The sequence below is a fragment of the Pipistrellus hanaki genome (assembly GCF_964339955.1).
Source record: "Pipistrellus hanaki genome assembly, chromosome: 3".
Classification (NCBI taxonomy): Eukaryota; Metazoa; Chordata; class Mammalia; order Chiroptera; family Vespertilionidae; genus Pipistrellus; species Pipistrellus hanaki.
Genome location: NC_140505.1, coordinates 176,788,464 through 176,806,331, shown reverse-complemented (window position 1 = coordinate 176,806,331; position 17,868 = coordinate 176,788,464). Strand labels below are relative to the sequence as shown.

Sequence of the window (17,868 nt, the reverse complement as noted above, 5' to 3'; positions counted from 1 at the left end):
GGTAATAAAACAACTTACTTGGAAGCATGTTTTTATATGCATATCAACCAATCCCTAGCCAGGTGTTGGCAACCTGCGGCTCTGGAGCTGCATGCGGCTCTTTTTGTTAAGTGAAAAAATCATTTTTCTGCACGATCCGGTATATAGCATTAAGGTAAGAAACAATATATGCAGTGTTATATTTGTTTTAAATGTCGCAATGGTTTTGCGGCTCCCAGGTTTTTTTTTTCCTTCCAAAACAGGTCCAAGTGGCTCTTTATGTCTTAAAGGTTGCCGACCCCTAGCCTATTACAAGTTTCCTCCTCTCTCCAAAAGTAGAGGGTTCCTAGGCTGAAATGGTGTGAAACGAAGAAGCAATTACCATTAATTTATATGGAAAACATTTTGAACTTTCTCCATCTCAAAATTTAGTGCATGCACAGTGTCTTCATTTTGTTTACAGGACCTACATGCTTAATTACATCCAGTTTTATGCTAGCTCCCTTAGGAGCTTAGGGTTTTGGATACCTTACGACCTATCTTGCTAATTCACAAAATACGTGATGCGCTTTTAATTCAATCCTGTGGTGCACTGATGCTGAGATGCTGAATGTGCTTCCTGGTAAAAAGGACTTGGTGGAGCCACTCTTAGATCAGGGGGCGCAGTTCCCTGACCAAGCCAACACTGAATGCTATTTTCCCTTGATAAACAAGTGACTATTTGATTAACAAATGAGCTACTTAGATAACAGGACTAGGCAGAGATCACTCAAAAGGGCGCAATTTTTTTTTTGCTTAATACTTTTTGCCACGTTTTTAAGGCTTTTCCTGCTAGAACCTCAGCCTCCCTGCACCTCGCGACCCCTGGGTTGACGTTACAATCTGGAAAGAGAACTACCAATCCCAGCATGCCAGGCGGGAGGGCGGGCTGTCCGAGAGCCGCTGAGTGATTGGCCTGCGAAGGCGTTTCCTTCCGGAAGGAAGGGAACCGGGAGGCGGGGCCTGGAGGGGGAGCGGGGGGAGAGACGCTCTGACAACTATTACGGGGTTGGAGGGACCACATCTGGGGGGGTTTGTGGGCGATGCCTGGGTCCCCCGCCCGCTGAGGAGATGGATGAGGACGGGCTTCCTCTCATGGGCTCAGGCATTGACCTGACCAAGGTTTGTAAAAGAAGGCGCTGGACTTCCGGTGACCTGGGAGGAGGATGGTAAAGGGACGCCCGATTCCCAGGGAGACCCCATCTCCCATGTCTCCCCCTGTCCCTGACCTCCCCCCTCTCCGGCCCTCCTCGGGTGGGAGAGTCCCACTGTTCACCTTCCAAAGGGGTCCCTCCCTCCCTCCCGAGCTGTTTCAGGGCTTCGCGTGCCTCCCCCAGCCTTCGCTTCCCGGGTCACGAGTCTGCCTTCTCGAGGGTGGCTCCCTGGCGATCGGAGCCTCTCACCCTGTGACCTCTCACCCCACCTCTTTCATTCTGCCCCCTGGTTTTTGTGTGTGTTTCTGGGTGTGGTCCTCGCCGACAAGTTCGTACTTTTGAATTCAGAGCCAATTCTGAAACTTTTCGGGAGCGAGCCTCTGTCATCCTGGGACGCCCCGCCCCCACGGGGTAGGAAAAAAGGGCTCAGACCTCACCGCAAAGCACCCCCTTGTCACTCACATCAAAGGGGTTGCCCGGGGTACGCTTCTCCTGTACCAATCACGTCTTTCTCTCGCGTAACGCAGGTGCCAGCTATTCAGCAGAAAAGAACGGTGGCATTTCTAAACCAGTTTGTGGTGCACACTGTACAGTTCCTCAACCGCTTCTCGACAGTTTGTGAGGAGGTAGGTCCTGGCATCCGGCTTCCTGAGCAGCCTGGAAATCACCTTGCCCTTTTGAAGGCAGCACATGAGGAAAACGAGAATTATCCTCTGTTCACATAGCATGTCCTGCTTGCTCACTCAGTTATTACGTTAACACATTCTAAGGCCTCTTTGATTCTGATTCTGTTACGTTGGTCCTGTACCCCCTCTCCCTGCTGAATTTTCTAGAGGCCTCTGGGAAATAGTTCAGGAAGGCTTACTGTGACTAAAGACAGCAAAAGGGATTCCAAAACATCATAGTTGAAAGCTTTTTTTTTTTTTTTTTTTTTTTTTTTTTTTTTTTTTTTTTTAAAAAGTGGCTGTTTCTCTTACCCCAAAGATTTACATGTTTAGGTACACATTGTTTCAGTTTACATTAAAGTTATTTTACGTTCCTTGACCCCAAAAAATGGTTAAGAAGGTAGCCTAAAACATAACTTTGGTATCAAATCGCATTATGGAAATAAAAATACTGTCTGCAGATAAATGACTTGTGAAGATTAAGTACCCAATTAAGGATTAGTTGCTAGATCAAGGCATCCCTGTCTTTGAAAACTAAAGGCTTGCCAGACGGAGGGAAGAAGGGGATTAAGGGGACCCAATATATGGTGAAGGGAGAAGATCTGACTTTGCATGGTGGGCACACAGTGCAATATACAGATTATTGTAACATAGAAACCTACATCTAAAACCTATATGATCATATTAACCAATGTCACCCCAATAAATTTAATAAAAAATAAATCATCAAAATAAATAAAGGCCAAAAAAATGGGGAGAAACATAGGTTGAAATTGATTTTAAGAAAGGAGAAAAGGGTAAAATTTGATAACTCACAGGTGAGCCAATTAAATAAACAATATTCAGTTCATTCTGTCTTATATTTAATATAAGTTATAACCTTAGCAAGTGGAGTATTTGTTGGGTGTGTTATTAATAAAAATTGCATGAGACAGGAAAACTATTTTCACTTATAGATTCCAGCTGCTGTTTTTGTCTAGTTATCAAAATCTCTTCTGTCTTCTCTCTAAGACAAAAAGAAGTGAAATGATTGTTGATACCATGTTTCCCCCAAAAATAAGACATCCTCCGAAAATAAGACCTAGCGCGTAGAAAGATAAGACATCCCCTGAAAATAAGACCTAGCGCAACTTTGGGAGGAAAAATTAATATAAGACACTGTCTTATTTTCGGGGAAACAGGGTAGATTAACGGGCTCAAGTCAATATATTTTATCACCCAAAGACTAGGTGCTTACTTCCCTGAGTTTTACCTTACACTGTTGGCTTAAAAAGCAGTAAGCCAAGGATTTAGTCCCTTATTTTTTTTATGTCAGGTTAAGATGAAGTATCTGAAGAGAGATTATTCCAGGATTGTTAGCAGAAAGGAGCAAATACTCCATCCCCATATTTTTTGTCACCAGTTAAAAAAAAAAAAAAAAGAAACAACAACAAACAGACCTATGAGAGCAACTTAATTGACCTTCTCTGGGCCAAAGACAGCCCCTCAACTTTGTAGTGCCTGACAGTTTTCACTGAGAAGTGAATGTTATTTAAACAATAACCATCTCTTATTTGTTGATTGCTTATTAATCATCATAGTCTCATGATCCATTCTTTTCTTTCCTTCTGTTCCTCTCTAAACTTCCCCTCAACTGTTTTGACTGTTTCAACAGTCCCTTGTTCTTACTTGAACTCTACACACAAAAACTAGACCAAAAACTCATGAAGTTTAAATGCAGTTTATCGCCTTTTTCTCCTTAGATGATCATCTAAGTTGATAGTAACTCATGTTTTATAATCCAGATTTCAACAGTTTGGATATATATGTAGGCTGTTTGCTTAGTATGATGACAATAACTCATATTTATTGTGTGCTCGTTCTGTATTAGGCATGGTACTAAATGCTTTGCATGCATTTAATTATCTCAGCCTTTTGGGAGAGGTCCAGTTTTCACTCTTTTAGAAATACAGAAACCAAGATGTAGAGAAGTTTAAGTCATTTGCTTAATCATCCATTCACGCATTCAACATGTATTTGAGTGCATAGTATTTAAAGTTGCAGTCACTGCTCTAATTTGCCCACATACGGCTAGAAAGTAGCAGAGCTTGGATTCCAACTCCGATCAATTAACTGAAAAATGCAAAAATGTCTCACTATTCTGTTATACTGCATTTTCTGGAATGAATAAGAGGCATGTTTACATCGCTGTCAAGTGAGACTGTAGTGTCCTCTATAGCTATTTCAAAAGTTTTATTTATTTATTTATTTATTTATTTATTTATTTAGGTAATCCTCACCTAAGGATATTTTTTTAGAGAGAGAGAGAGAGAGAGAGAGGAACATCGATGTAAGAGAGACTCATCAATTATTTGCCTACCACGGGTGCTCTGAATCAAACCTGTGACCCGACCCTTCAGTGCACCAGCCGACACTCTTAACAACTGTTTAGATTTGCATTCTCTTTTTTTTTTTTGCTATGCCATGTCCATTTGATATAATGCCTTTTTAATAGGTGTAATAGCCAAAACTGGTTTGGCTCAGCGGTAGAGCATCGGTCTGTGGACTGAAAGGTCCCAGGTTCGATTCCTGTCAAGGGCATGTACGTTGGTTGCGGGCACATCCCGGGTAGGGGGTGTGCAAGAGGCAGCTGGTCGTTGTTTCTCTCTCATTGACTTTTCTAGCTCTTTATCTCTCTCCCTTCCTCTCTGTAAAAAAAAAAATCAATAAAATATATATTAAAAAAATAGGTATAATATATGTATTTAAACATAAGGTGCCCTTTTCTCTCCCACATTAAGATTGATGTGGTTTTTCGAATTATGTTATAAATTGTTAATAACACCTACTAGGTCTGTATTCCTTGTTTAGTTGAAGTGTGAAATAGGAACCAATTGATTGGGTTTCCCTTCACAGAAAGAGTGAACCTCGGGTGTTATTTTTTTTTTAACTGGAAGTGAACTGAGAAAGAGGGGAGAACCTGTTATTTTCATTGTTTTTGTTTTTCACATAATCTGGTTTGAACTGAACTGTAACAACGTCATTCACTGCTAAACTCAACCTGAAATTAAGTTTCAAGAAATTGTTGGGGCTCTCTTCATCACTAATACTGGTTTTTAGAGTTCTTTAATAAAGAAAAAGGTGAAGACTTGATTTTTTAAAAAGCTTTCTGGATACCAGGCTACTTTGTAACTCTAATGCTTGGAACCAGGGTAGGAGAGAAGTTAGCAAATGGAGAAAGGAAAGTAGTTGAATCAGAGTTACAGAGTTACTTAGGGTCATCTCTTCTTCCTTCACAGATCCCCAGTAAGCATTTCTATTCTGGCTCTAATCAGCAAAATCTTACTGAGACTGCAAATTTAAATGGGGGAGGGGGGCACAGTGCAAGTTCTGTGCACATTGCAAATAAAACTCAGCAGAAATTTAACCTTTTATGTGAATTTCAAAGTCAAAGGAACCCGATAAACAGAGCAGTGAGATGTGTTATTTTGACTCAGACTTGTAACATGCCTAGAACACTGAGTTTTTAATCATTTTTAAGATATAAAATGTTTTTTTAAAAAAAAAGAAAAACCTTAAGTATAGGCAGACGTGCTTAGAATTCTCACATAACCTAAAAAACTTTATAGTGCTTATCTTCTTTTTTTTTTTTTAATCCTCACCCAAGGATATTTTTTCATTGATTTTTAGAGAGAGTGGGAGAGAAAGAAAAAGACAGAGAGAAATATCTTATATGAGAGAAACACGTCGATTGGTTGCTTCCTGCATGACCCTCAACCAGGGGGTCTCAGACCAGGGAGGAGCCTGACACAGAGATACATACCCTTAACTGGAATCGCACCCAGGACCCTTCAATCCACAGGCCAGTGCTCTATCTACTGAGCCAACTGGCTAGGGCTATAGTGCTTATCTTCTATATTCAATTTTAAGTCCACCATTGGACTTAATCTACAACCAAATGATGTTTTGCTTAAAACCCTACATAATGCTACATGTTTACAGCTGCTTTTGCAACTTTTACAATGTCTGGGCTTGTGTGTCAGATGAAGCTTAATAAAATAAGCAATTGCTTTTCTTTCTGGCTTCTAGGACATGTGCAGTCCAGTGTGATATACCAAGAGGTCCATTATTTTTTAAATACTGTTTTTCTTTTAGCGAATTAGCTGTTTTACAAATATGAAAAACATGGGATTTTATTTTTGTTTCCATGTTTAATTATTCACTTCGTATTTTTTCTTCTCATCTTCTTTTGCACTTTAATAAAATGCACTACCTTAGAAATAGGTGGGTGATAAATCAAGATTATATCATGCTATTCAAAATGGAATGCAATTTAAAACTTATAAATCATTTCTGGAATTTACCATTTAATATTTTTGGACCATGGTTGATCTGGGTAACTAAAACCATAGAGAAAGGGGGACTACTGTATTTTATAATTATGGTTGTTATTAGAATAGATATCAAGGATGTTTAGATAAGTTATAAAATAAAATATATTGATGTTTAGATCAGTGTCTTTCATGTCTTGCATGAATAAATCATTCATATGATCTTGTCTTTATTTTTTTATAAAAGATCATTTTATTTTGGTGAGGTTTTTTTATTTTAATATATATTTTTATTGATTTCGGAGAGAAAGGGAGAGGGAGAAAGAGATAGAATCAATTATGAGAATCATTGATAGACTTCCTCCTGCCCACCCCCTACTGGGGATTGATTCCACAACCCTGGCATGTGTCCCCCCTTGACCAGAACCAAACCTAGGACCCTTCAGTCTGCATTCCAATGCTCTATCCACTGAGCCAAAGCAGGTAGGGTTTGGTGAGGTTTTGATAAAATAGATGAGAGTAGGTAGAATGAATGTTAAAGCCAAAGGTTAATATACCATATGAATCTGCATTCAAAAAAAGTAATTCCTCAGTATCCACAGGAGATTGCTTTTAGGACCTGCAGAGACACTAATATCTGGGGATGCACAAGTCCTTTATGTAAAACTAGAGGCCCAGTCCATGAATTCGTGCACAGGTGAGATCCCTCAAGCCTGGCCTGCAATCTGGCCGATTGGGGCCTCAGGAAGTTGGCTAGCCAGGGGAAGGCGCCACGGAGGTTGGCTGGCCAGCCTCATCTGGGCCATTAAGGCCGGACAGGGGAAGGGGCTGCAAGAGGTTGGCTGTGGGAGTGCACTGACCACCAGGGGTCAGCTACTGCATTGAGTGTCTGCCCCCATGGTGGTCAGTGTGTGTCATAGTGACTCGTCATTCAGTCATTCTGTCGCTTAGGTTTTTTTTATATATATATATATATATAATATATATATATATTATATATATATATATATTATATATATATGGTTTTGTATTTGCATATAATCTGCACACATCTTCCTGTACACTTCAAGTCATTTATCGATTACTTAAAACACCTAATACAATGTAAATACTATTTAAATAATTGTTGTGCTGTGTTATTTAGGGAATAATGTCAAGAAAAAAGAGAGTCAGTATATTTAATATAGACACAACCATTGTAGTCCATCTAGTTAGTAAACGTCAGCAATACATAACATTCTTCTTAATATGTTTGTTCTCCGTTGTTTGAATCCAAGGATGCAGAACCTGCAGATATGGAGGGCCGACTGTATAACTTTTCACCAACCCTCTTTAATCTTCCTTATCAACAAGTAGTTTTCCAAATAAACACTTTCATTCTCATTTCCTCTTTACTAAGACTTGAATTTCAATCCTTAGCCTCTCTGGTATGAATCATCAACTGACTACTCATTGAAGGACAATTTAGTTTTATGATTTAACCCTGAAAAAATTTAATATGAATTTTTAAATATGAATCATTGAGTATTAGTTAAAGGACAGTTTATATTATGATCTAACCTTGAAAAGAATTTAATACCAATTTCTAAATAATTCCAAATAAACAGCATCTGTCTTAGAAAATTTGATCCCTGGTGTTTATAGCACAGTAGCATCCTTTGTCTTAGTAAGAAAAGAATATATTATTTACTAGTGGCCCGATGCATGAAATTCATGCACATTAAAAGGGAATTAAGTGGAGGAAATATTTTAATATTGCTATTTGCCCTTTTGTCTATAATAGAAGTGTCAGAGATGAAAGAAAATTATCAATAGTAAAATGTATTTAAAAATCTCTCTCCTGTCAGAGTCTGGGGTGCATTGTGGGTCCTAGAGTCAAGGCCTCGCCCACCACCCGCACATGCTTCAAAAATGCAGGAGATCCAGACTTGGCCAGTTCCACTCTCATTGGGTGAGACCCAGACTCGGCCTGCCCGCCCCCCCTCCACTCCCCATCAAGCCCCTCTGGGCCCAGCGCCAGGTAGGGGGCACAGCCTTGGATCCCCTGGCCTGGCACTGGTGCAGGGGTGCGGCCTGAGGTCCCATGTCAAGCCTCACCAGGCAGGGGTGCAGCCTGAGGTCTGCAGCCTGAGGTCCTCCAGACCAGCACTGGGGCAAGGTGGGGCATGGCCTGAAGTCCCCAGTCAAGCCATGTGGGGCAGGGGTCCCTCCTCCTGGCCAGGCATCATGCAGCCTCAGGTCCCTGCTGTTCAATCATGATGTTACAGCGTCCCAGCTAATTTGCATATTCCTCTATTATGATGATTAGCTTTGGATAAGAAAAATCTTATCTCGGAAATACTGAGTAATTTCCATCTTTTTAAATTAATAAGCTTTATTTTTAGAGCAGTTTTAGGTTCACAGAACACTGAGCAGAAAGCACTGAGTTTCCATATACTTGCTAACCCCTGACCTCCACACACAATCTTTCCTGCTAATCAGCATCCCCCACCAGTAGGGGGAATTTGTTAAAACCCATTTGTTACCATCTACATTGATACATCATCATCTATGGCATCATGTTTTTTTTCTGTGTATTTTTAAAATATATTTTTATTTATTTCAGAGAGGAAGGGAGGAGAGAGAAATAAGAACATCAATGATGAGAGAGAATCATTAATCAGCTGCCTCCTACGCACACATACTGGTTATTGACCCCAAAAAAAACCCCATCATGTGCCCTGACCAGTTATTGAACTGATCTCCTGGTTCATAGGTCGACATTGAACCACTGAGCCACACCTGCTAGGCTAGCATCATCTTTCAACAGTGTAAAACTCTAAAACAGTGTAAAATTCTTTCAAAAAAGTTCCTAGAAAATAAAAAGTACCTGGAATTGCAGTATTTGAGCTCAGATTATTTTACTTGTTTGAAGACTTACTATTTATTCTCAGCTGAAAATTGTCATATTGATAGTTCCTTCTTCAAACATTTGGTGTGAAATTTCAAATGATATGTAAAAGTCAGAAATTATCATTCAGTTTACCCATTCATGTGCTATAGGATTTCTGCAATTGCTAAGCTTCTCTAGTGAATTAAAAGATTGATTAAATTAACCAAAATGTAATTTTCATTATTTTTAGGAAAACACTTATAATTTGGGGAGGAATTCATATATACGGTATTTTATAAACCTGTGTTACCTTTATATAAAAGCCTTTTGTGAACAAATCCTAGAAATCAAAATTAAACTTAGCTTTGAATGCCATTAAAACTAGATTTTGATGTTTTATTTGTGAATTATATCTTTTAAAATATCAAGATCCTCATCTTAAAAATAAGTGAAAAAGCACTAACTACTCTGTGTGGCTTTCAGTGTTTCTCTTTCTAAATGTGGAAGGAGAGAAATGACCAAATCTACTTAGAAGATAATATCCTAGAAAGCAGTTAAAATGCTGTGTATTGGCCAACTAGAAAACTGGCAAACTGCTCTTGCACTGTCACTAAATATAATAATGTTTAGGATTAGGGCACTGTAAGTAAATATTCCTATGGTTTATAATCTATGATGTTACTTTTGTGTGGTGATAGATGATAGATATAATTTAATTGTGCGGAGTAACTAGAGCACAGTAAACCTATGGTTCTAGTTTAACTGGGATTTTGATGGTAGATTCCTTTTGCTTTTTAGAACTCTGGTGTGTGTGTGTGTTTTTTTTTGTTGTGTTTTTTTTTTTTTTTTTTTTTTTGGTTTGTTTTAATTCTTTTCAACATGAACTGCTCATCTTTCAATTTCATCTCCTTTTACTTTTCAAACTTGGAAAGTTTGAATTTAGGATTAATTGTATATACTTACGTGTTAAAGTAATTTATAAAGGCAGAGACTGTTCCAGGTTGTCTAGTGTTAATTTTTTATTACTGTTTTCTGTGAAGAATTTCTTCACTCATCAACAAATAATTATTAGGCTCCTCTTAGGTATCAAGTAATATCCTGGGCACTGGGGGTATAGCAGTGAACAGAAACTGTAGGAGTTTACATTCTGATCCCAGTATTGATTGCCGCTCTGATAATGAGTTTGATAAGACTGTGAATGTAACTTATCTGTGAAACAGTTTTATAAAATAATTGTGAAGCATGCTAATGAAAATAATAGGATACTTTAGTTCCTATTCCTACTCATGTAAATGAGAGAGTAGTATATTAGAAAATTACATACTTAAACCATAGTTTTTATTATTTTCCAATCTGCCCTTTGTTAACCATAAGTTTTATTTTAATCAGGCTTCATTCTTTGGTTTCTAATCTTTTCCAGAAGCTGGCAGACCTTTCTCTTCGTATCCAACAAATTGAAACAACTCTCAATATTTTAGATGCAAAGGTTTGTATTTCTGAATAATTTTTGGGATAAACTTTGCTTTACACTTATCAGCTTTCTCAGTTATACTTCATTGCACTTAATAACGAATTAAACAGCTCCTGCATCCTGAGGTGGCACAGTGTTTTTTATTTTTTTAATTCATTATAATTTAAAAAGAAAAAGAAATTCATTATGAACCTGAGTGTATTTAAATGTACATATGATCCTAGCTGTTTTGGTTTAGTGGATCAAGTGTCGGCCCGTGGACTGAAGGGTCCCCCGTTCTATTCCGGTCAAAGGCACATCCTTTGTTGTGGACTCCATCCTCAGTATGGGCCTACAGGAGGCAGCCAATCAATGATTCTCTCTCATCATTAATGTTTCTTTCTCTCTCTCCCTCTCCCTTCCTCTCTGAAATCAATAAAAATATAAAAAATAAATGTACACATGGATTGAAATTTCTTTGATTCTACTAATGAAAAGCATAGTGTAACATGTTAACAAATTTAACTATTATATAATTTGCTTCATTTGATGGAAAATTTTCAGTTATCTTAATAGTAATCATTTGACACAGTAAATGTTATATAAAACTTGAGATGTCTCCAGAACAAAATTTGGAGAAAATATCAACTATTTTATATTTATAAATATATTAAATACATAATGAAGAAAACATATTTTGATGTCAGAAATTACAAAAGATAACTAGCAAAAATAGAAGAATGTTTTGATTTGAAACCTTGCAGATTTTGTGGGGGGCTTATAAAGTAAGGGAAACACAAGCATATTTTTACATTTTTGTCATTTTATAAGAAATTATCTGAAAAAGAAATACTACATATTTATTGGGAAATAAAATGATTTATATCTTTAGCATAAGGATCAGGATGTATAGTTTATACTTTCTGTATCTCTTGATAGACTTCAGCCACTATAATTCTCTCAGAACATTTCTTTAGCTTAGAAAATTTAGGATACCTGGCCTTGAATATGTGCAAGAAATTCTAGCAGCCATACCCACTTGAAACTATTTGGGCCATAGCCACTGTGCTAAGTCCTGTCATCAGTCAACAGTTCCCAATAAACACCACTGCTTCAGGTCTTATTAATATTGGGAATTTTTTTCATTATTCTTTATTATAGTTATGTGCCTTGTTTTAATGTTTGGGGAATTCTTGAGTTAGAGTCCAAGGTCATAAATTAAGTTACTATGTGGACAAGTTAACCTTAATTATTTCAATAGTCATAGAGTTAATCTCCAAAATTAGCCAAACATCTGACAAATGTATACTGTATCATTGATATCAAGGTGAAATCAGAAAAGAGGGTTTGCATGGATTGTGCAACTCCAACCTGAAATGCTCAACCACTGACAGCACACCCATCTTTTGTGCATGAAAAATAAATACACTTTAGTAGCATTCAGTGGTAAATGTTGAAAGAAAGAAGAGAAGAGTGAGCTATGTCAGACATTAAAATGTGATGACAAGGTTTGTCCGCCCTGGCCAGGTAACTCAGTTGTTTAGATTCCTAGTCAGGGTACATGGGAGAATCAACCAATGAATGCACAACTGGATGGAACAACAAATCAATATTCTCTCTCTCTTCCTCTCTCTAAACTCAGCAAATTAAAAAACAACAACAGTATGTCTTAGAAGTCTTTAAAAAATACTAATAAATATCTTTAGAAAAAGAGTTATCATTTCTCAAGTAATTGATACTTAAAAATGTGCTACAAAGCCATGGTCATGCGACTAACTGGTTGGAGCATCAGCCTACACACCTGCCTCTGGTTCTATTCTGGGTCAAAGGCACATACCTGGGTTACAGATTGGATCCCTAGCTCCCATTGGGACCAGTGTGGGAGGCAACCAATTGATGTGTCTCTCATATTGATGTTTCTATTCCTCTCCTCTCCTCCCACTCCCTCTCCCACTCTCTCTAAAAAAATAATGAAATCAATTGAAAAAATATCCCCAGATGAGATATTTTTTATAAAAAAAGTGCTACACAGTACTTTGTTTTTACAAAGTGTTTATTTATAATCTTTTAAAAACATTTTTGTGAGGTAAATTTTTTTTATCCCACTCTACAGGTGAGAAAATTGAGGCCTAAGAAGATTTGTACAATGGCACATGCTTGTGACCTAAACACAGGCACTTTGACTCCAAAGCCCATGCTCTCATTACTTACACTAGGATTTCTTATATATCTTCAAAGTACTTCCTGAGCGAAGAATGCTTTTTATCTAAATTAGATTTATAAGAAGTTGTTCAAAAATATCTTATTTGTGATTGCCCTTCCCATTTTAAGTAGTTTATGGCATGGCGAATTTCAAACACCAAAAATGAGATTTTATAAATGTGTTTCTATCGGCTTAAAAAAATTAACAGGAATTTAAAACACACCCCGAGAAACTTACAATGTTTAAGCACCTGTTATTATCCTCATATACCAACATTAATTTTCTTTTCTCAGTTGTCATCGATCCCAGGCCTAGATGATGTCACAGTTGAAGTCTCCCCTGTAAGTGTCCCTGGAGTCACAAATGAAACCCCTTCAGAGCCATCACAGGTAAGTGTTAACTTCCAAGAAACATGAGCAGATTTTTCTGGTTGAGCCAGATAGACCTAAGCAGCAGACTTGATGGAAAAAATTAAACATGTAATGCTTTGAATAATAATATTTTAAAGCCTTAAGAGAAAATGAAGTTTGAAAAAAAAAAATTAGCTGTTTTGTTATTTTGAAGGGCTTCTTGAAGTTTATATTTTCTTTGATCTATACAGGTCTAGGAAAAGTCTTAAATGTAACTATGTTCTTCAAGCTCACGATGGAAATTTTTTTCTAAGTTTTTATAAAATTACTTTTTAGACGTTTTATTATAAAAGCTCTCACCTATACACGATAATAGAACAGTACAGGGAATATCCAAATGCCCATTACTCAGATTCACCAGATAAGATTTTTGTGGTCAACTTTCATCTCTTTATTACTTGCTATAGTGAGTCCCAGGCATCTTGTCAGTGAAATGTAAATCCTGAAGGCATCTCTGAAAAGTTCTGACATCTTCTTGCAGAGCCACAATGTCTTTATCATGTACAATGTAATTGACAGTAACTGCCTGTATTATCTAATGTTTTGTTACTCAGAGTGTGCTCCATGCACCAGCAGTGTGGTCATCACCTGGGGGCTTATTAGAAATCTCAGGCTCCACTTACTAGCTCAGAATCTGCTTTATTTAAAATACATTTTATTGATTTCAGAGAGAGGAAGGGAGAGGGAAAGAGAGATGAAAACATCAGTGGTGGGAGAAAATCATCGATTGGCTTCCTCCTTCATGTCCCCTACTTGAGGATAAAGCCTGCAATCCAGGCATGTGCCCTGACCAGGAATCGATCTGGTTATTGGATCTATGCTCAACCACTGAGCAGCACCGGCCAGGCCAGAATCTACATTTTAACAGGATCCCTAGGTGGTTTGCAGGTCCTTGAAAGTTGAGAGATACTGATCTAAGAAATACTAAATGTCTAAAAAAGTGTGTTTCTGGATTTGATTTGTTCAGATCTGTAACATAGTAAGGCTCACACTTTACATTTGGTTCTTATGCTGTAATGTCCATTTATCCTCTGTATAAGTTTAAATTCCTAATTTTATTTCAAGAAATAAAAATTGATTTAGAATAATCTCTAGTGTATCTCAGTGAGGTATTAAAATTCCAAATAAAGTCATCAATAGAGTCGTGGTCTACCAAGTAATACTGAACAAGTACACTCCCTATCTGTATGAAATTCTGCATTTGTACATGGAGGTACTTTGCACAGGACTTTTTTAGATCATTATTGTATTGACCATGATGATAATTCTAACACATAAAGGATGCCAAGCATACTTCTAAGTGCTTTTCATAACTTAACTTATTTAATCCTCATAACAACTGTACAAAGTAAATACTATATGATCACTTCTATTTTACATATGTGTCTAATAAAGAATACAGAGGATAAGTAATTTGCTAAGGATCAAACAATAAGTGTAAGAGCTGCAATTTTAATCTGGGCATCTGGTGCCAAAAGTCCTAGGTCTTACCTGCTACACTACACTGCCTTCAGCAACTATGTTGAATTCATTTAAACATATTGAGCCCATGTGGTATGAGGCACTGTAGGAGGACCCATATATGTGTGTGCATATAGATAGATAGATAGATAGATAGATAGATAGATAGATAGAGATATTATATTTTTATTGATTTCAGAGGAAGGGAGAGAGAGAGAGAAACAGAAACATCAATGATGAGAGAGAATCATTGATCAGCTGCCTCCTGCATGCCTCACATTGGGGATCAAGCCCACAACCTGGGCATATACCCTGACCGGAAGTTGAACAATGACCTCCTCGTTCATAGGTCAATGCTCAACCAGAGCCATATATTTAGATATAGGTGTCTGGAATAAATTAGATAACCATTTCCTTAACCATTAGCTACTAGAAAATTTAAGAACCACTTAATTAATATAGGAAATTCCATTATGAAAGGCTATTGGAATATATGATATATGAGGAAATGCAGATGTTTAACTTTACAAGGTTCTTTCAATTAAATATGGACCACCCTTTTTCTAAAATATGACATATAAAAATATTAAGAAAGTGTTTTCACTCTACCTAATAGAGTGGATACTAACTGTCATATGTTCATATAAATTTTTAAGTGGTATCTGTGTAACTTTGAATATTAATTTCCCAAGCGTTATTATGAATGCCACCTATAATATGTCTTTGAAAACTTAGGCAGTTGTATTTGTCTTGCCTATTTAAGGTCTCAAAAAATTTATTATGAGTAATCAGAGCAAAATTTTCTAAAATTCAGAATAACCTGATATATCTGGCAATTTTATTTTTAAATTGTATACTATTTCATTTGGAAAATTTTTGAAGTTCTGATGGCCTCCTGATTTTAAAAATTGTGGTAAAGTTGTGTGTTGATTAGTTTAATAATATAATTTCTTATCATGTTCTTAATATTCAAATCAACTTATTTTGTCTCCATTGTTAATTGGTATATTTTTGTAAAATATTTTGAAATGGACTTAAGTATTAAGTATTGCTTATATGGAATTTTCATTGGCATTACAATCAACTCACTTATCAGATAAAGGATGATCATGCCTTTTTCTTAATCATCCATTCCTTGCAATCTCTATATGAGTCAAAGATCCAAGATTTGCATTCTGATTTTTCTGCAACTTTAATTTTATGGTACGGATTTCATCATTACTCACAATAGAACATCCAGTTGTGTGGATTGAGAATAAAATGGACAGTTGAGAGATGTGATAGAGAATTTATTGGGTCATTCAAATAGGAAAGGTGTAAGACCAGTCATAATTAAACCTTGTTGAGGTTCTGATTAGTAGGCAAAAGTTAACAGCTGTTTTGAGATCCAGAGGGCCTGCATGTAATTATCATTTATCTGACTGTAATAATGTATGAGTTTATTATTCATAATTTTTTAAGAACTTACTTGGGTATTGTTTGAATTATTTATTTAATTAAATGTTTTTGACTTTTTGTATTTATTTTACTCATGAATAAATACACACACACACACACACACACACACTCCTTTTTTGTGCAATTAATGGTGTCACATAACAATAGAAACCTGAGGGATTTTTGGATGTCTTAGTCACTTCAGTTTTTTTGACAGATTTAATTTCTATTTGAATTATCTGAGGAAGAACCTTACTTTATAATTCATATTTTTTAAACTATGGATATTTAAAGGTATTTCTTGACTTGTCTACATTTCAGCATAGACATAAAATTGATTTCATCCTGTTAAGGAAATTCCGCTTAATGCTGATATATGGATAATGAGTGAAAATTCGTAACAGGAAACTTACTTTAAATGTTCAGGTTGGTAGAAAAATCCATAACTTTATAGAGACAGGCCTACCTTTGCACTTAAGAAAGGGCAGGGTAGCTGTCTGACACAGTACTGTGAGAACTGCTCGTAAGATAAAAGATCATTCCCCAATATATTTTGCTGTAATATTTAGTCTTTAATCTTGACTTTGTGAAGAATGCTACTATTAATAGTTCACACAAAAACAGATAAATTTTGTCTGAAAAGTGGGTTTTTCTTCCATAAATTCTCTAGACATTGCTTTCTGAGATGTTAGAATAGCTATAGCTACTTAGAAAAAGATTTTTTAGTAAATGAAGAATTTGATTGTGTAGATCGAATACCTGAAAAATTAGTTCATTGTCCATTAGAGTTGAACACTAGATAAATCAAATAGTTTTATTAGCTTTAATAGAAGTTTTATTAAAGTAATATGTCCACCTATAATTCATCTTTTTTATCAGCACCCTGGAGAAAGTAAAGCAAAATTCTAATATTTTTATTTCCATAAATATATTTGCATTCTTAAGGAACTATATAATGTTTTTAAGTATAGCTTCCTCTGATATCATTTAAATGTTTATAAATATTTGGAAACATCTTATAATTAAATTATTGCTATTTAAATTCATAAATATTATTTTTTCTGATATTAATTGCTTTAGAATTATAAAAAGAAACTTCCCTTTTAAGTAATATGATGGACCCCTTTTGTGAACTGTCTAAAGATTTACACGCAATACTCTCTACAGCAGAACAGTTTACAAGAATCTGGACCACAGGAAAGTGAAGTAACAGCAGAAAATATCTTAACTGTAGCCAAGGATCCAAGATATGCCAGATATCTCAAAATGGTTCAAGTGGTAAGCTGATTTGGTCTGTCTTCTCTGTGTAGCAGCCTCTTTTGGAATTCTTGACCGTAGAGGTTTCATTGTCATTTTTCAACCTTAACAACTGATAAACCGAGTTACTCAAGTTTTCTACTCCCTTACTTATTTCTTTCCTGTGTTCAATTAATACACTGAAAAAAAGTAACCAGAAGTCAACTCTTTCTAATTAAAATTGATCTCACACTTCCGACTAACAGTTTAATCTAGATTTATATCTTTTTTTTTTTTTTTTTGCTTTCCGTAAAATTATTGCAAATCTTGGATGTATTGATAGAGGAATGAAAGTGGACTATTCATATGGCTTTAGCTTAGTTTCCATATGCTAGCACAGATAATTTTTTTTGTATATTTTTATTCTGAATTTTATCTGTCAGTGGTTTGGTTCATAGAAAAGAGCATACATCTCTTGGCCATGCAAGGTAATGCTTTTAATTTATTATATGATTTCAGAATTTTTTTTTCCCCCTAGGAAATCATTCCATGGTATGACACCAGAAATATCTGCAGCTGTCCATAACAGCAAAAGCCAATTTCCTTTCATTCCTGTAGGAAGCCCTATTATACTTGAAGGAGCTATCTGCCC

At 36.3% G+C, this 17,868-nt stretch overlaps 1 protein-coding gene across 4 annotated transcripts in view; it reads left to right on the top strand.

Annotated features, from left to right (window-relative positions):
* The first annotated feature begins 958 nt into the window (after window positions 1-958).
* Window positions 959-17,868, top strand: part of WASHC3 (WASH complex subunit 3) — a 42,135-nt gene continuing 25,225 nt past the window's right edge. Inside the window, exons 1-5 of one of the 4 annotated variants that reach the window (XM_084880090.1) lie at window positions 959-1,140; window positions 1,700-1,798; window positions 10,440-10,505; window positions 12,966-13,061; window positions 17,148-17,258. In XM_084880090.1, the coding sequence (XP_084736216.1) occupies window positions 1,090-1,140; window positions 1,700-1,798; window positions 10,440-10,505; window positions 12,966-13,061; window positions 17,148-17,258 (423 nt within the window). In that variant the 5' untranslated portion in view covers window positions 959-1,089. The remainder of the gene's footprint in view (window positions 1,141-1,699; window positions 1,799-10,439; window positions 10,506-12,965; window positions 13,062-17,147; window positions 17,259-17,868) is intronic. The other 3 variants (XM_084880093.1, XM_084880092.1, XM_084880091.1) reach the window with 3 other exon arrangements.